At 43.4% G+C, this 19,818-nt stretch overlaps 1 protein-coding gene across 27 annotated transcripts in view; it reads left to right on the top strand.

The window, feature by feature from the left end:
- The first annotated feature begins 5,555 nt into the window (after positions 1-5,555).
- RYR3 (ryanodine receptor 3) overlaps positions 5,556-19,818 on the top strand; it is a 514,330-nt gene continuing 500,067 nt past the window's right edge. For all 27 annotated transcript variants that reach the window (XR_005216490.1, XM_037834372.1, XM_037834393.1 and 24 more), the window contains exon 1: positions 5,556-5,639. Coding sequence is in view for 26 of the 27 variants with exons in the window: in XM_037834372.1 (XP_037690300.1) it covers positions 5,589-5,639 (51 nt within the window). In the remaining variant the exon portion in view is untranslated. The remainder of the gene's footprint in view (positions 5,640-19,818) is intronic.

Consider the following 19,818-nt stretch of genomic DNA (forward strand, 5'->3'; position numbering starts at 1 on the left):
GCCACTGAACTGCAGGAGGAATTAAGATGCAGAAATTAGAAATCAAAGGCATTGGATATAGTGTATGTGAGACTTATCTGATTAAGTGTAGCATCAAAAACAGATCTCAGTCTCATAAAGACCAGGGGAAAACCTGGGGGAAGGGGTGAGCTGACAATTCCACCTTCCCAGGGAAACTATAAATTTCAATATGCCATAGCAACAGAACACATTTCTCATTAAAGATGCAAACATAATACGACTCAGAACAAAGTTCCCTAGGAAACAAACACCAAAAAGTGGTCTTGCTTTTGCCCATTCACTTGCAATGCATGAGATCTGCCCAAAATGTTTTGCTTATTGGGGCAGGAAATTGTTTCCTGAAATCAGAGGCATGTGTCTTTTTTGTGTGAATAAAGGCCTCACAAAAGTCAAATGAAAAATGGAAATTTGAGACAGGAACATCAAACAGTCCTGAGGGGCAGGCATTGGAAACCAACACAAAGGAGGAGGAAGGGGATGGATCTGCAAGCTGTAACTCAGGATTTTTATACTGAGCTCTTTGTACAAGACACTCCACTGAGCATTTTTTTATTCACTAAGTTGTTTAATCCTTAAAACAACCTTAAGAAGTAGGTATTTTCCATCCCCATTTGTCAGAAGATGAAACAGCCTCTGAGAGCTTAAGTCACTTGTTCAAGGTCACACAAACCTTAATTGTAGGGTCTCACCCAGGACTCAAACCCAGGTCTGTCAAATGTCAAAGTTCATCCTACACAATAGCGAGAATGAAAGTTCTTGGATAAACAGAATGAAAGATATGGGTTAAACACACCTGGAGGCAAATGCAAATGAGCTATGTTACTGCTCGTGGCTTAATCTACAGCTATAACAAACGATTCCAGCTAGAGACGCCCTTAAACTGAATCAGCTCAATGGATGGCACATGGTGAGCTGCCTCTCGAGCTTCTGCAGGTGTATCCAACTTATTTCCATTTCTACTAAGACTCAGAAGCTGCTACAAACCCCTTGGGGCAGAGCCCTGTTTCTGAGTGGTTTAATTTCAGGAGACTATCACGAGACATGGCATGCTAACTTTGACCTAATAATGTAATCACCTGATCTTAAGGTATCAGAAAAACAGACAGACTATTCAGTTGCAGAAGGTAATTGGGACTTTGGATCCTTGTCCGTGTTAGCAGTCACCATGACTGTGGCTTTTACAAGAAAGTTAAAGACAGATATCATTAGAAAAAACAAAAATTTCCCTTCATCTTCCCTCTCCCTAATGAAGAAAGGAATTTGAGTCAAGGATTTTTGGCATGGCTTCCAGTTCTTTGGACCAAGGGACTACATCAATCTAGTAGTTTATTGTAAAAATCTTGGAAACTAATAATATTAATTTCTTATAAGTAAAAAAAAAGACTTTAAAATGTATATGCTGTTCTACCTATCGGCACTAAATCAAAAAACATTTGTACTTTTAGGAGTTATTTCTGTTCATAGGCTTAATTAGTGATATCTTCTTGTCCCACCTCTAGTAAAAGAGTTTCACAATTTAAACACCTGAACAAAAAGGACAGAGGGGTGTTTTGTTTTGTTTTCTGTTTGCTAATTGCAAAATAAGTAAATTTTGAGTCAATATATGGAAAATACTTAGGTATATGGAGAGATATTAAAAAGGATGGCAGCTAGCAGAGGTCAGCTCCCTCAACTCTACAGTGCTTTCGTCACTGCCTTTTATACTTTCCCTAAGTGGAACCTGAGTCAATACAGACTAAAGCCATGAGTGCAATAAGCTGAAGAAATGCATTTTCAGCAAGTGGAGGACTCATGTAGTTAGGAGGTAAGGCTAAAATGCATATCGTAGACAGTTTCAGTGTTGTGCAGAATTCAACAGATCTCCAGTATTATGGGTGAAGGCTATTATTACTGTGTGCCCTCTTAGCTTCTGTGTACCCAAGCATGGTAGGTCCTATTAGTCACCAAGCTTGGATTTGCCTTCCTTATGGCTAAATGCTCACAGATTTACAAGGCTCTTCACCAGAATGAAGGGGGGCAGAGTCTTTGGTCAGCAAATACAGTGGACCTAACAAGCCTTCTTGGAAATCAATCCATAAACCTGGCCAAATTAACACCACTTGGGTGTTGGCTACCAAGATTAATAAAACACAGCCAATGAGATGCTGAATCATATGACTATAGCTAGTTTTCTTTAGTATTTTAAGCTCCTATCAGTCTTGCTGGTAAAACACATACAAAAGACCCTGTTATGTGTGATAATCCTCAGGACCAATATTTTATTTGAGAATCTGCCAGAGGATAAAATAAATACATGAATTTTATTTCAGTAATCAGACTTTGGATTTTGTCAGGACTTTAAAATTATCTATGTAAAAGGTATAGAAGTGCTGAAAGGATAAAAATGAAAATTTTGTAGTTTGGCCCCACAGGCTTATGGTTGTTTCTACAGGTATTCCAGCTGCTGTTGATACTGGTACAGAGCCTCAACATTCAAAAGCTGTAGATGTTTTCAGGGCTGGCTTTGAATATCTCACGGGTATTTTATTGCAATTTGAGCACATCACTGAAGTCTTAATAATGGTTGATAGCTCTCTCCAAGGGTTTGGAAGCCTGGGAGGCTTTTTTTTTTTCTTCCAGATTGTGGTAGCTACTGTATCCTCTAAGACCTAAGGCCCAAGTCCTCAGGCTCTCTACTAAAAGTAAGTAGTCTTGGGAGAGACTCAGCTTAAAATACAGTGTGTGGGAGAACAAACCTGATGGGGGAGGGTGGGAGAAGAGGGAAAGAATGGTGAACCTGACATTTTCCACTTTGCTGTCCCCCAAGCAAGGTGTAGTGTAAAAAGTACTGAAAAGTACTGGGCTTGGAGTCATGCAGACAATCTAAAGTCTGATCCCAGCCTTGCACTTACTAGCTATATGACCTTAGACAAGTAATTTAATCTTAGTTTATTCTTGCCCAGACTTGATGAGGGGATTAATGACAAAACATACATCAAAATACAATGCCTGAAATATATATTTTTAAAAAATGGTCATTTCCTTTCCTCCCACTCTTTCTTTCTACCATCCCTAAGGACAAGGACCTTGGCTATCATGTTCAAAGTTATATCTGCTGACCTGGATAAAATAAATATTAATGTGGTAAAATATGATTAGAACATTATTATTGGTAACTTTTTGGGGAGGGTAGATCTTAGAGGATGGATTAGGTACCAGTAGATCTTAGATAGAGAGGTCAAGTTCCCACTTTTGCCAAAACTGCAGTCTGAAACTACACCCTAAGAAGCTATAAGATGAGCCCCCAGAATCATCCTAGATTGGGTTATTAAGCAATTTTGAGCATCTCTAAAGGAACACAAGGGTCACCAGGAGTCCAAGTGGATCCATCATTGGTGAGTCACAGCACTCTTTTCTCCCTTTTGTAGTTGGGTTGACTGAGAAAGCATGTGTGACCTACCTCATATATCTTAATTTCAGTAAAAAATAAGAAAAAGTCATTCATGGTCTCCTCATGGACAAGAAATTTTGGGGGCTGCAAAATAATATATTTAGGTGGGTTCTTAACTTATTAAACATAAGTTTAACTAAAGAGTAGAAAAGTTAACTCAAGAAGTCCTATAGATCAAAGGTATGCCATAGTTCAGTGATAATTAGCAGTTTGGATGGCATAATCTAGAGTCAAAACTCTCTTGAAGGACCATATACAGTCAGAAACGAATGAAATCTAACAAGAGGAAATATTTTTTAAAGCTGGTACTTAAGTACTTGTACATGATCAAGATGGGGAAGGCTTGACTTTAGCATTTCATGTTAGAGGGCATGGGGAGAGGAAAGCAACCCAGAATTCTAGTTAAATGCAAACACAATACATGTCACCAGTGCTGTCCCAAAAGTCAGCTCAACATCAGACTGCATATAAAGATGTCGGAAACAAGAAGGAGACACAGTAGAATTTAGGATGAAAAAAGCAAACTGGGACACTTATAAATAAGGGTATCAAAGATGATGGAAGCTTTGGAAACCATGCTGTGCAGGGAATGGTGGGGAAAGCAGAATCTTTTGTCAGGAAAAGTGAAGAGTAGAGGGTGGGTGGCAGGGTGAGCCTCACGGGTGCATTCCAATGTGTGAAGGACCACAATGGACAAAGTGGTTTAGGCAGGCTTCAGAAAGGAGCACAAGGGCCAAGGGGCAGACTCTGCAGGGAGGCAGGTTTGATACAATTTAAGAACAAACACCTTTTCTTACCATTTCTGATGTCCAGCAGAAAATGTGGGACTAGAGCTAAGGAAAGAGGTCTTAAGGCAGAATTAGGAGCTGGAGTTTATTCACAGCAAGGCTGTGTAAATGGTGGGAGTTTTCAGTGTCCTCAGTCACCATCAGCCCAGAATTGCCACCCACACACCTTCAAGGTTGCTCTGCATCCTAGATCTACATGTCTTCCTATGGCCCCTTCTCCAGAACACTTCTCTTGCCCTAGAGCTTACTGGTCAGCAGACAGAAGGGGGCACCCTGCACCTGCCTCAGCGAGGACCAATCAGACAGCCCCCAAACCCTGGTAAACTATAAGGCTGGGTGGGATGTCAGCAGCTCGAGGACCTGGCAGGGAACTGCATATATTCCCCACTTCCCTCTTTAGAGTCTATAAGGCTGGCACACTCAGATGCAGAATAAGTTTGGAGGGCCGTGTGGGGCGGGCAGAGAGGAAGGATTCTGAGGCCATTTGACCTCCGAATTGAGGATGGTATGGGGAGCCCTGGGACACAGAGAGAAGTTATTGCAACGCTTGACAATCCATGGTAAAGTACATGGTAAACTGTACTTACTGGCTTTTGAAGACGGGAGGGGGCTTTCATAAGGTGCAGAAAGGCCTATCCAGGGAGTTGCAAACTTTGTTATGAATGGACGCTCAGCCTCACTGCACCGCTCCTTCCCTGCTGCCTGGAAGACCTAGGCACACCCAGCTCACCCTTCGGCGGCTGAGGTCCCAGCAAGACTTTCGCGTCTGAGCAAGACAATCGAGTCCGGAGCACACACAAACGCATACACGGACAAAGTGGGCAAAGCGGGCGGTTGGTGCCCAGTCTTGGCGCGCTGGAGCTAAGCAACTGGCCTTTGTTCGTGAATCGGGGCAGAGTAGGGGGGCATCCTTCTGTCGCCACGGGGCGTACGCCTCCGCTGAGTGAGAGGTGCGTTGCGGGCGGTGCGGTACCGGGTGGGGGAGAAGGCACAGCGCCTGCCCCCAGCCCTCCGCCGCGCCCCCGTCCGCTGGGCGCCCCCAGTGCTGCGCTTTCCGCCGGGTCCGCGGCAGCGGCGCACTTGGCTCGGGTGAGAGTCGAGAGGGGTGGGCGGGCTGCTTGTTTGGCGTTGGCGCTCTGCAGTGCAGTGTAGTGTTAGCCCAGCTCCCTATATGGTCGGGGATTAGCTCGTCGCTGCTGAGACTGAGCCAGGAGCGGGAGGAGGAGGAGGAGGAGGAGGAAGAGGAGGAGGAGGAGAAAGAAAGCGCAGCAGCACTCCGCGCACACCGAGCAGCTGCTGGGGGAAGCAGAGGCGCCGGAGGCTGGGGCACCGCCGACGCCTCGGGAACCATGGCCGAAGGGGGAGAAGGAGGCGAGGACGAGATCCAGTTCCTGCGGACTGTGAGTCTCCGCGGCGTGGGCGAGACGGCGGGCAGGTGGGGAGGAGCATGGAGCCGGGCGAGGAGGGGTTGCGCGGCGCCGCGGTCCCGGGTACCCAGAGCGTTCACCGCACCCGCGGGCTGCAGAGGCCACCGGCCACCTTACGGCGGGGCTGAGAGGGGCTGTGCGGGAAGGGGCACCCTCTCCTACCTCTCTCTTCTTCCTCTACTGCCATCCTCACCCCCAGGCCCCTACTTGGGCTGCCCGCTCACGGAGCAACTTGCTACTTGGTTTGAAACCTTTGATGCCCAAACTTCCAGGTGGGGTTTGCCAGTGGTTGTCCTGATCCAGAGGATAGAAGGCGGAAGATCTAGCCCCGTAGTCCGTTTGTCCGCTCTGACATCCCCAAACCTCCCCTCAGCCCCTTTGCTCTCGAGGCGCCTCATGCATTGGGGAGCCAGCGGGAAGAAGCCCGCGGGGCAGTGGCCAGCATGAGTGTAGGCAGCCGAGTCCGAGAAGCGGGCGCAGGTGCCGGGTCTCAGTCCTGGAATCGCTCGGGAGGGGATTCACCCATTGTTGCCCCTCGCACTTTAAGCCCCAAGCTAACTGCTGCTGGAGCGTTACTTGACTGCCGGTGTGCAACAGCCATGACTTCTTCAGCTCCGGGCTCCCCGGCTCCTAGCAGAACGGGGAAACCCCTGACTGAGGATCAGCGTCACTCAGGTCCTCTCTTTGGCACCGGGGGGCGCTGCTCCGCCCTAGATTTTAGGGAAGGGAGGGGGTGAAGTCAGTTTCAGCCACACCAGCCTTGCCCTTTAGGAGTTGGTGGAGAGCCTTTCATTCCAGGTGGACTAAGACGGTGCGGTGCAGAGGGGAGGGGGGCGGGGGTGGCGGTGAGGGGTAGCAGCGGGGATTGGGATGCGTCCTATCTTTGATTTGGGTCACATGACCGTGAGCAAGTCGCATAATCAGCCCCTCTTAGCCTCAGTTTCTTTATGTGCAAAATGGAGAAAATACAACCAGCATTTCTGGGTGATGAGGATAAAACGATATCGTGAAAGTCATAATGTTTTGTAAACTGTAAATTGTTCTATAAGTGTTAGAAAATTTTATGTGTGCTATCTAGCTCTCAGGAATTCGAATGAAATTCTTACTCTCCTTCTCACTCACTCCTCCTTCTTAAGTGCATGCCCCCCCCCCCCATATGTAGTAACAAACACCAAACTGACCTGGTGAAGGTCACCTCTGAGCTATTGTCCTTTTTTTGGGCAATTCCCTCCCCTTCTTGAAGTGCTTCCTTTGAATTCCCTTCAGTTTCTCTTCCAAACATGGTTCCTGTGCCAGGGATAGGATGCAGGTCTTATTTGGAGAATTTGGAAGGATCCAAATCCCTCATTTTACAACTGAGGGGCCAGAGGACTCATCTCTTCTTTATGGGTGTGATCTATAGACAAGGACCCCATTTTCATTTATTACACTGCACACAATATGGTCCTACTTTCAAAACACAATTGGGACTCATTCTAGCCCTTGTGATATAAGGCTGCTTGTTTGCCCTCAAAGCCCTGTGGAATCCCTTGGCTTTCCCTCCAACAGGTGTCCCGCAGTATTGGATGGATGGCAGCTTGTGCTGTGTCCATTCAGTGGTTTCTTCTGCTTATTACTAGTGATCTAGGCACCATTGATTGAAAAGGTTCTCTTCTGACTTATAGGACCAGTGTTGAATAGATGACCCAGAGGGCAAAGGCTTGGGATCCTGCTGGTTTTCTTGAGATTCTCAACTTATGTGTTTCTCTTGGTTCCTGTGACCACCTTCCCTGACTTGCCTTCCCCATCAGGCAGTGAAACTGTATTTTGGTGCATGTCTGTATCCAAGGCTTACTGTAGAGCAGTAGTTCATAAACTTCATTTGGGTCATGGCCTTCCTGCCCCAGAGATCAGAGCAGGTGGACTCCTTCTAAAGCTTACCCGTGGTCCTCTTGTGGTATTCACAGACCCAGTTAGGAACCCCTGTTGCAGAGTGTTGTATATCAGTTACTGCTTCAAGAGGGCTGTAAGTGGCTAAGGGGGTTAATGACTCCAAATGTGGCATTATTGATTTTTTTTCCCTTCTAGAAATCACCTTAAGTACTTTTTAGGTGTGTTCCTCAGTTTCCAAGAAAATAGCTAATGAAACTGAGGCATAGGAAATGAAGATTCTTGGCCATGGTTGCCCAGCAAGTTACTGGTAATTGTCATTACATAATATTAAATTAAGGCCCCTGGTACTGAGAACTACTTTAGGGATTATCATCTTAAATCTGAACACTCCCTCTATACCTGTGAACTAGACAAAGCAATTTTTTGGAACCCAGTCACCATAAGCTTTTGGCCTCTGCATAATTTTTTGACTTTATCTTGCTGCTTTTAAGGGAGTCAATCACTGAAGTGTGCCAGCAGAGAAATCTTTCTCACCTTTAAATACACCTGGGTTAGAGAAGATATTCTGTTTGAACTCCTCTATCTACCTTTCCTTAGAGTTTCCCTCTCTTCCCCAAACAATGTATTTTAAAGTATTTTAGCCATATGTTAGTCCTCTAATGCCTTCTTGCATTAGCATTGTCCTGGACCAGAAAGTGACTGATACTTGATAATGGAATAAAATCACGTCTTTGTAACTGTGAACTTTTAGAGGATTGCCATCACAGAGAGCAGATTCCTTTAAACCTACTTTTAAAATACAACATAGAAGCACGGTGTCAAGGACCCTGCATTGCATTGTTGGGGGTTATGATGTCATGTTTATTATACTAGTGACAAAAATGAAAGCAGGTAGAATAAGCTGTGATGTGAAATGGGCTAGGATTACTGCAGCAGTCACCACAGGTGTGTGTGGTGGGCTATAGACGACTGCTAGGTGTTGTTGTCCATCTTGTGTCCTATGGCACATTTGAAGCCCACCCTCTCCTAAGTTGGGGCAGGTCCTAAACAAGGGGTTTGGAGGCTTAAGCACATCATGTTAACTAATTGCTCCTATACCCTGTATCTTAAGGTGGATATATAAAATGGCATACCCTCTTCTGGCCTTCTGACATCATTAGTAGTCATTTATGCCAATGAGAGAGAGAGAGTCAGTGAGACAGATAAACCTAAGAGTTTTTCTTAAGGCTAAAATTTTCCCTTCCACTGCTGTTGGCAGTGGCATCATCCTCCCTTCTGATTGTTCTTGCTGACGTAGCCAGTGTCACTGATGTGGTTCTGAAGCTGCTCAGAAGCAGATATACCTGCCAACTGCTGATCTGAAAGCCAGAAGTTATGGTGAGAAGAGTGGCAATTACCCTATCTCCAAGATAGTTGGTTGAACAGCTGGCTCTGCATCATGTTTTGAGAGTGCCAAGGAGCACTTTTTTCCCCTCAGACTACAGTGTCCATTTAAAAAAAAAATCAAAGTTTTAACTTATTATTTTAAAAGTACCACAGTCTTCTCCTTGCCAAACCCCTCTGTACCGCAAAGTTAATTGAAACAGAAATCAAATCGAGATAGACATTAGTTTCCATTAGTCTCAATTAAAGATTGGTCCTAGACTCCTAATTTAGCCCTTCTTGTAGAAAGTTGCACTCCTTCATCTAAATTTGCAGCTCTGTAGGCACAAGAGAGTGCACTTGGGATGACAATCAAGGACTGCTCCCGTCACCGTGGGTGCCTCCCTAAAGTGACTAGGACAAATTCCTGAATTTAGCTGCGGCGTGATGTGAGTGTTCATCTCTGCAGAGTACACTGTCCTAGGTTGGGGTGGCGGTGAACTTGCACTTGGTGCTTTATAGATTCCTGCCTGCTTTTCCCCTCAGCGGAGTCCATTTACATAACAGCTGCATGATGCCAGTGTCACACTTTTGGTAGATTTTCCTTGAGAAGGGAAGAGGGAGGAGGTTGACATGAGCTCAGGTCATAGCATCTCAAGGGGGTTGCAAGCAGAAATGAAAGGAAGTGTGAGAATGCAGAACTCAAACACCCAGGTGTGTGTTGTGGGAGCTGGGCTCTTAACTCTCTTGCTGAATTAGGTTTGGTGGTTAAAATGACAAAGCTCAGAATATTCCTGCATTCTGTGCCTCCCAAGGTCACTTCGGGGCTTCCCACCTTCTCAGTCTCTTCCCCCTTGGCTTCACAGAGCTGATCTGATTAAATACCTGTATTGGCTTGATTGGACTCTCAATAGAACCTCTTTCCCAGGGAAATGCCCCAGGTAGATGGGAGAAGGAAGCCAGGACCTTCTCAAGTTGGAGACGTCTGATCAACACTTGAGGTGGCAGCTCTTTCCTCTGCTGAAACACTCATTGCCCATGACCAGAGTTGTCATGAGGGATTTCAAGCAGCAGAGCTCCCAGGAAAGGAGGTGATCATGGCTGGCTACAAACTTGGAAATATTTGGAACGTGTTGTAGGGCAGCCCCTAAGTGGAGTGAGACCAGGTCTGCAATTGAAGGTGTGTCTGATGTCTGTGTATTTTTTTTTCTTATGCTAACATGATCATTAAGCAAGGATGGAGACACATAAGTGAAGACATTTTTAACAATTTTTAATTCCTTTTCCACTGCTGGTTTAAAAGAAAAACAAAAATATTTCTCTGGTTCCTTACAGTTGATCTGAGAAATAAAATGTTGAAAAAAGAAAAGGACAGGAGGAATTTATCTTGAGAACAAGCTTCTCTGCTGATTATTTTTGGAATATTTGCATTTAAATAGATATTAGTATATCTATCTATGTTTCTTTGGCCTCTGGCTTGTTTTGTGATTATTTGTTTTCACTCCTTCTTGGGACGGATTTTTTTCATATTATTTCATGATTTGACTTTTCCATTATCTTACTATTTAAAAAGTTTTTAACTTAGATGCCACTAGTTCCATCATTTTTTAATTGACTTGGCATGCTTCTGAATGATTCTCACCAATCTCTTATATCGGCCCAGGAGTTCTTATGTCTTAAGAACTCGATGTTTTAGCTCACTTCCCACAATTTCGTACCTATATAAACCCTTCTAAATTAGCTCTGTACTTAAAGCTAACTTTAATACAACATTTATCCAGTAGGAGTGAAATGATGTAATAAAAAGTGAACTTAGAGGCAGGAATTCTTATTGCTAGAACTCACTGTGACCTTGATACTAAGATACTACGAAAATTGAGGTCCTATTTCCCTCATTGTATGGAGCTATGTCCCGTCTTTGCAGTTTCACCGAGGAAATAATAATAATCCCAACAACTCTCCAAATGAGAGAAGAGGTGTGCAGTATAAGATGTTATCATTGTGTATCTCTGGCACTGGGAACTCAGTTCACCTTGTGACTGGATCTTGTTGTTGATGAAGAAGCCCCAGAGTTGCCCCCTCTGTCTCTGCCACAGAGACTGTTGGACTATCTCCAGTATTGGTCTAGCCCCAGTGTTTCGGTTTGCTAATGCTGCCATTAAGCAAAATACCAGAAATGGATTGGCTTTTATACAGGGGTTTTATTTGGTTACACAGTTACAGTCCTAAGGCTATAAAGTGTCCAAGGTAAGGCATCAATAGAGTACATTCACTGAAGGATGGCCATTGGCATCTGGAAAACCTCTGTTAGCTTGGAAGGCATGTGGCTAGCGTCTGCTTGCTTCTAGGTTGCATTTCTAAATGACTTTCTCCAAAATGTTGCTCTTGGGGCATTTTGTCCTCCCTTAGCTGCAGCTGCTCTTCAAAATGTCACTCTCAGTTGCTCTGAGGTCCTTGTCTGTGAACTCCTTTATAGGACTCAAGTGATCCAATTAACAACCACCCTGAATGGGCGGGGTAACACCTCCATGGAAATTATCCAATCAAATGGTTCACTCACAATTGACTGAGTCACATCTCCATGGAAACACTCAATCAAAGAATTCCAATCTTATCAACACTAATACATCTGCCCCTGCAAGATTGCATCAAAGAATATGGCTTTTTCTGGGGGACATAATATATACAAACTGGCACACCCAGTATATCTGGGCCCTGCCTTGACTAAAGCAATACCCAACTTTTCTCAAAATATATGACGAAAAGTCTTGAGAAGACAATTCAACCTGTAGAGTGGCCTTCAAAAGGCCAGGTAAGCCTCCAGGATTCCAGCCACCAAATAGAGTATTCAGCTATTTTTTTCCCTGCTCAGAAAATGACCAAAGCTAGTGTTTCCCGTAGAATCACCTTTTCTTATTAAATCCCACGTATCTTCCTTTCAAAGCTGTCTCTCCTTTTCCCTACCACCTATTTCCATTGTAAGCCCATTATTCCTTTTCCCCAGAGCAATGGGGAGTGACTTTCCTATAAAACCAACCCAGCTTTTCCTCTCAGGGATTTTTTGCTGGTTAGATCCCATCTGTTTGGGGAGTAGAAGCCTTTGGTCTTTGAAAAGTTCCTTTGGGCAGCACTTAGAGGAAGCAGATCCTGCTGTGATGGAGAGCCCAGCCCATGCTGAGACTGCAGGGTACAAGTTCTCTCCAGGGAGCCAGGTTGGGTCTTTCCAGGAGGCCTCAGGATGGTGTCCTCTCAGCTACCTTATTGCCAGGAAGCCAGTGGGTAGTTTAGGGACAAAGACATTTCCAGCTTCTTCAGTTTCCTTTGGATCAGTGAGTTTTGCCATCAAAGCACCTCTTTAATTCAGAGAGAGGGAAGAAAAAGTGCTGGCACCTCAGCCCTGATCCTGCTACAGGGGATGAGCCTCCTAAGGTGCCAAGACTTTTTGTTTTGCTCAGAAACTGATGATGCAGTAATCAAAATAAAAGTGCTGTGCTCCTCCTCACATGCACTTCCTCCATTTTCTAGCTCCCGGCACTTTGCTGACTCCACAGTAACCCACTGGGCTCTTGTCCTTTGAGGTGGGTCACAACTTTACAGGTGGGAGACACTGAGACACCAAGCCTTGTTTTATTTTTTTTTTCCTTTTCCCCTCCACCTCCCCAGTGAACTCCTTTTTGATTAAAGGTCTCCCAGTGAACATACAGACTTGTCTACTTGAGGAAGTCTTATTTTTATTGGATTCAGCATAGATTACAAAAAGATTCAGAAATTTCACTGAATGTGGAGTCCTCCCCTCAGGGGTGACAGCTGCTTGATGGAGACAGAGCTTCTGCTGCCTATGCAGAATGTTACAAGATAGCAACAGTTTTTCTACTGAGTTCAATTTGTATGTGGTTTTATGCTAGAGGAACCAGCTAGTGTGAAGATCAAGGCAGCCCAGCCTTCACGAAAGTTTAGAGATGAGAGCCTGGGTTGATGTCGGTGTCATGACCCATGTAGAGAAGATCTTTTTCTCTTGTCTGCATTTGAGATACGACATTGCCTCAAGAAATTCTGTGTATCAAAGTACTGAAGTGCAAAATTGTTAGCTCAGCGGGTACCATTCGTGATCAACAGCCTTAACAACTAAGCAGTCAGTTCCTGAAGGGGTAGGAATTGGATTGGAAAATGATGAGCACTTGGGAGCATCATTGAGAGGGACAAGCCTGAGTGGGGACTGCACTGGTGTCTGGGGAGCCCTGCGTAGGCAGAAGCAGCGTCAGGAGACAGAAGCCTGGGTTCTGGGAGTGGTGGTATGGGAAGCTCCGTCTTTGTCTACCTATGGCCTTTGATCAAAAGAGAGGAAACCTTGAGCTACCTGGGAAAAATAGCCAGCCTCATTTCAGGCATTGGGAAGAATAGTCCTTGCCTTCAGGACTGGTGCTAATAAAGACTTTGTTGATAATTCAAAATCAGAGACAACAGTTGAAAAAAAGGAAGTCTCAGCTTTTCATAGGATAAGGTGGCTCTACATCAAAGTGAGAACTAAGGTGTCCCCTTCCTGAAGTAGAATTGTTCAAGTGACAAAGGTCTATTATTAGTTATTATAGTTATTGATGTAGTGCTCATCGTAATCCCGAACAAATGTTTCAGATTCCCCAAAACCAACTTAGAACGGGTCCTACAGCAAAAAGAGGAGAGTGCCCAGGGGAGCTGCCTTGTTCAACATCGGGCATAGGAGAGGACCTTACTAGAAGATACAGGCATCTCAACAGGTCAATGACAGAGTCTAGTCTGGCATTAACTTGCTGATGATTTCACAGCTGAGTTCTCTAATGGGCCCGAGCACAGAGAGCTAGCCAGTGGAACTACAGGAAGAAATGGAGAGTTCTCCATCAATGCACACAGATGTCCACAGTGTAAGAAGTATGGTTAGAACTGCTGCACTCTATGCCGTAGACCAGATCCAGATAGTAAATAATACTGGGCGATAGTAGGGGTCTGATTGGCCACAACTCCATATTGAATCAAAAACTGAATCCAAGAGGTAAATCAAAATGGGGGAACTAATCCTGGAGAAGTGAGTGTGAGCCTCTTCTAAGCTCTCATATCGCTGTCATCCAGGATACATGGCTGTTGTTCTGTGCTGTGGCAGTGGTTCACTTCCGGGTTTCCCTCTCTTCTGTCCAGGCTGGCAGTTCCAAGAGAAGAGTCCAAGAATAAACCATAAGTGATGTCTTGAACAAAGCTCTTTTCTTTGCAAGAGGCATTTTCAGTTGAGAAAGCATCATGGAGCATATACTAGTCTAGTGGGTAAAGTCAGAACTAAAGCATTTGCTCTATTTGGTGGCATTTCTATTGCCAGATACCCGTAGGATTGTTGGCCATTTCTGAGTTTTAGTTCATCTACTTATAAAGGCATGGTAATGATGATTTCATCCCAGGAATGTCTTGAAAATAGGAGTGAAGGGACTCTAAACCTCCTACAGGAGAACTAGATGTGGATAAATGGAGTATCTTGGAACAAGAGTTGTTTACTTTAACTGCCTGATTGCCTGAAAAGATTCCTATCAACCTAAAGCTTGAGCCATAGATTATGAACTCCAGGAACACAGGGGTCTTAAATTCCATCTACCCCAAGTCCCTAGGTACCTGGAGGTCAGAGGGATCACAAATTTAAACACCTATAGGGACCAAGCAGGTAACTAGATGTGTGAATTGGGTTTTTTTTTGCTAGGCGGTAAAAAGAGGCAGGCCTGGTCTATACATGCAAATAAAAAATTCTTAAACTCTGCCAGCCAAACCAGACATGTTTGCAGTAGAATTTTGAGCTGCCTGCCAGTTTGCAGCTGTGGATGAACCTTCAGATTCTGTTTGAATGAATCCCCCCCGCCCCCCACTAGAATGCGTATATTTTTATGAGTAGGATGGAGCTTACAATACACATCAAGGTCCTTAGATGAAAATGTCAACATAAAAGACAAGGTATCATTTATCACCATGAATAAGAGAGAGATTGGCAGGCAGACAGATTAATAGAGCTTAATAAATGATAGACTCCATTATCAAAATGAATTCAGACTGTGCTAGCCTTTAAACATGCTTTAAAATTGTCATATAGGTATAGATATCATGAAATTTAAAGTAAGCTGATTGTTTTAGTTTCCTAGGCTGCTTAAGCAAATATTCTGGGTCAGACAATTTATTGGGGGATTTATTCGCTCCTGGTTTTGAGGCCAGGAAAATGTCCAAATCAAGGCATCATCAAACTGATGTTTTCTCCCCAAGACTGTGACGTTTTGGGATTGGCAGCTGGCAACCTTGGTCCTTAGCTTGCCACATCACAAAGCACATAGTGGCATATCCTGGTTTCTTCCTTCTCTTCTGTATTGTTTCAGCTTCCTGCTTCCTGTGGCTTTCCCTCTGTGTGTCTGAATTTCATTCTCTTATAAAGGACTCTGGTAATAAGATTAAGACCCATTCTGATTGGACTGGACTACACACACCGTAACTGAAGTAACTTTATTAAAAGGTGCTACTTACAATGGACTCATACCCACAGAAAGGGATTAGATTTAGGAGCATGTTTTTCTGGGATACATACAGCTTCAACATACAGCATATCCATTCAAGATTTATTGACCAACTACTGTATGCCTGGCCCTGACCAAGGTACTAGGAGTTCCATGGATGAACAAGACATCTTCTTCTTGGATGCCTGCAACAGCTCTAGGTCAGGAGGAAACTCACAGTCTTGTTTTGAGTTGGCAGGATATCAGTTACTTCAGTCATATTTATAACAATTAATCGTGCTTTTCTGTGCAGCTTTTGTGCTGTAAAAAAATACACAACCTTGGGGGAATTTATTAACTTCTGTGCCTGTTTCCTCATGTGTTAAATGAGGTTGATAATAGTGCCTGTCTCTGAGGGTTGTAGTAAGGATTAAATGAGTTAATCCATGTAAGATGCTTGGAACAGTGCCTGACACATGGTAAGTGCTCAATAAATATAAGCTGTTAATATTATGTCAATAAACAGGTAAACATTGACATTAGTCACACTAGCTGCTCCAGATGTCACTGGACATTTATTTTACATTGAAATGTACAATTATTCCATGGTCTTGTGTCCTTATATTCTGTTTCTCTACAAATATGACCTGGCCTTGTGGATGCAAATGAGCCGGGAAATGATGTGGCCTCAAGAACACAGATTGGCAGGTCAGTTCTCAGATGTTCTACTTTTTTTTTTTTTTTTTTTTAATTGTAGGTGACTAATTCAGCACTCATAGTGGGGACACTCAAGGAATGGTGTCAGCCTCACACAGTTCTGTTTTTTTTTAAAATTCAGTTTTATTAAGATATATTCACATACCGTACAATCTTCCACAGTATACAATCAGTTGTTCACAGTACCATCATATAGTTGTGCATTCATCACCACAATCAATTTTTGGACATTTTCATTACTCCAAAAAAAAATAAGAATAAAAATAAGAATAAAAATAAAAGTAAAAAAGAACACCCAAAACATCCTATTCCCCCCCTTCCCCCTATTACTCATTTAATTTTTGTTCCCATTTTTCTACTCATCTGTCCATACACTGCTTGCATACTTATTTTGGGTGGGACCTTTTGATTAGGTTATTTCCATGGAGATGTAACCCGCCCAGTTCCAGGTGGTTCTAATCCTTCCCTGGAGTCCTTTAAAGAGAGCTCACACAGAGAGCAGAGAAATGAAACTCCCCAGGGCATGCTAAGCCAGGGCCCAGATGCTTGGAGATGCAGACAGAAGGGCGTTTGGAGATGCTAAGCTAAGAGATGAAGCCCAGAGTTTACCCCAGAGAAGCTAAGAGAGGACCCTCAGATGCTTAGCGAGAAACACCTTGGGAGAAAGTAGCAAGGATGCACAGTTGCTGAGAGAGAGGAGCAAAGGCAGAAGCCCAGAGGCATTTTGGGGAAAGTCATTTTGAAACCCAACCAGGGAGCAAAGAGCCAGCAGACGCCAGCCATGTGTCTTCCCAGCTGACAGAGGTGTTCCAGACACTACTGGCCATTCTTCAGTGAAGGTATCCTCTTGTTGATGCCTTAGTTTGGACACCTTTATGGCCTTAGAACTGTAAATTTGTAACCTAATAAATTTCCTTTTAAAGTCAATCCATTTCTGGTATTTTGCATAATGGCTGCTTTAGCAAACCGGAACAGGTGGGCTTTTGATTTCCTTAAAAAAAAAAAAGATTTCTTCTAGCCCTGAATCCGGAACTTTCACTAGCTAGCAATTATTTTCACTTTTTAAGCTGTGAATAGAAAACTAAACTATATTGGACACTCAAGTTCACCTTTTCCAGCATTGGTTTCCTAAGCTGTAAAATGATGAGAATCATAACTAATTCACAGGGAGGGGTCAGGATGAAATGACCAGACCTTGAGAATCTACAGCATGGGGCCCTACTTTGTTACTGTTAGTTGCCCCCTTGCCGCAAACATCTGACAGTGCCTGTTACTTAGGAAGTCCTCAGAAAATATGCTTTATGAAGTCGGAAACAGTATAAGGATGTCAGACATGCACCTCAGAACCTGGGAAACAATTAAGTCTGATTTTGGATGTTTGGCACTCACTATTCTAATCAAATAAAATTTATACCAAAGTATTCTAATGTCTTTATTTTTATACCCAAATACTGTCCTGGCTCATAGTTAGGCATAATTGTATGTGGTTCACATAGATGACTATAGTTAGTAATAATTTTGCCTTGTCAGACCAATTCCTTTTTCATTGAATGTCTGAGATCTCTCCTATTATCACCCTTAAAGTTGATGGTTTCTCTGCTACCACATACCATTTCCAGTCCATCATTATCACCAATGTCGTTGGCATTGACAGCACTATCACAGGCTGCCTCTTATAAGAGAGTAGATAAAAGCTTAGAAGTAAGACAGACTTGAGTGTAAATTCTGGCTTTGTCATATGCTATGAGAACTGGAAAGTTTCCTCATAACTTTTCATGTGGCTATTGAGATGGTTAAATGTGATACTGCTTGTAAAGCTGTAATGAGTACAGTGCCTGGCTCATGGTATGCGTATTTTCTTGTCTATGCTATGTGATGTGATATAATACATACTTTAATAGTGCTAGATCCTATTCCCCATTGGCTGGGGATTTCCTTTGCCATGGCCCCAGTGCCGTGCTCAGTCCATGCTTCTATGAGCCACCTGGGATCCTGAAGCAGCTGCTCTCCAGTGATATGGGAACTGTTTTGGGGGTAGAAGATGTACTTAAGCTGTTTATTTACTACAGTTCCTCACTCAATTAATTGGAAAAAAAAATCTAAATAGCTCTCCCACCTGCTCCCTAGAAGCCTTAGTCAAATGAAAAACCTGTGGGTGTGCACGTGTTCCTGCTTTATTTTCTGAAAGCATAAAGGTTGCATTCCCAAGCCATGCTTTTAACGAACAAAAGGAACCTGTGCCCGACTCCCAGATGTTTGGTGGATGATGACAAATACATTGACTGATCCCAGAGCTTTGCATGACACTCATGTTAAAGTCCTGGTGAGGCCTCTAGAATACACATAAGAAGGCAAGTATCTCAGAAAACCAGAAGGGGCTCCCAGATCTAGTCTGTACTTGCCACATCAAATGAAAATTTAAAAATAAGCCTGTTTGTTGGGGTGTTAGGGTAAAAGATATTAATCTGTCTCTGACCAATAGGTTAGGAATAATAATCATTAGAGAGGATATCGCCCCATAACCCCAGACTTCTCTCTCTCCATATGACATAGTTTGTGAAATTTCTGCTATTCGAGATACTCCTTTGGATTGAGGCATTATCTCCAAGGCAAATGTATTGTCTTGTTGGAGGAGTTTGATATTGATATGCTTTCTCTTGGATTTATCGGATTATCTAATCATAAAACCTTGGTTTCTGGTATTGTGGATTTTAGGGGTTAAAAGATAAGGGGTACTGGCAGGTAGGATTCCAGAATAAGTGGAATCACCTGGATCTCTTAGGGGTAATGAGGGAAAGAAAGGGTGCTTTAAAAAAAAGTTGGCACCTACAGAGTATGGACAAGGAGCAAAAACCACAAGGCTCACTAGCCTCGCAATTTCCCTCCAGTCTTGTTTTGTAGATGCCGGTATCTTAGGTGGACCTCAATGCTTTCCATTAATAGAGGAGAGACTTGATTGTTAAATGTCTCTTTCTTCATTGCTTATCTTTCTTCGTCCTTGGCACTTATCGCCATCTGAGTTGCTACATATTTTAATCATTTATCTTGTTTGTTTCTCTCCCACCATTCAAGAGCCAACATTTTGTCTATTTTATTCTCTGTACTAAGGATGGTGCTTGGCACATAATAGTCTCCTTAAGTGTTTGTGGAATGAATGAATAAATCCTCTCATGCTGGCCTTCTAGCCCAGGTCCTACCTCACTGAGCTCTCTCTAAGGCCCTCTCTCTGTGCCCTCATGGATGGTTAAACTGATGTAAGTGAAACGTGTTACCATGAAGATAAAAACCCAAGCATATCACATAATTCAGCCTAGGGAACATGAGGGCCAGTATCTCAGTTTCTAACCTCTGAATTATGTAAGGCCAGCTTGTGCAGATTGAAAAATGAGAATGGCTCTGACATCACATATTCATTTGCCTGAGACTCAGGACTAAGTACACATATGGAACATTTCTAGGTCCATATGGAAATGGGAAATGGATATGGGACAATTCCATATAAATGAGACATATGTCTGTTCTATGTTTCATTGATCCCAGTTTGGCAATTTGATATTTTTATAGCTTTTGGGTCTTCATGTGTTTGCAAACTAATGCTTATTTGAGAAACTGTCAGCCGTTTTTATGTTAGTCTTCACTGAAAAAGATTCTGGTGTGTTTTTGAAATATCCTGTCTACACGAAAGACAAGCCAATAACCACCCTATATGG

The sequence above is a fragment of the Choloepus didactylus genome, chromosome 4 (assembly GCF_015220235.1).
Source record: "Choloepus didactylus isolate mChoDid1 chromosome 4, mChoDid1.pri, whole genome shotgun sequence".
Lineage (NCBI taxonomy): Eukaryota > Metazoa > Chordata > Mammalia > Pilosa > Megalonychidae > Choloepus > Choloepus didactylus.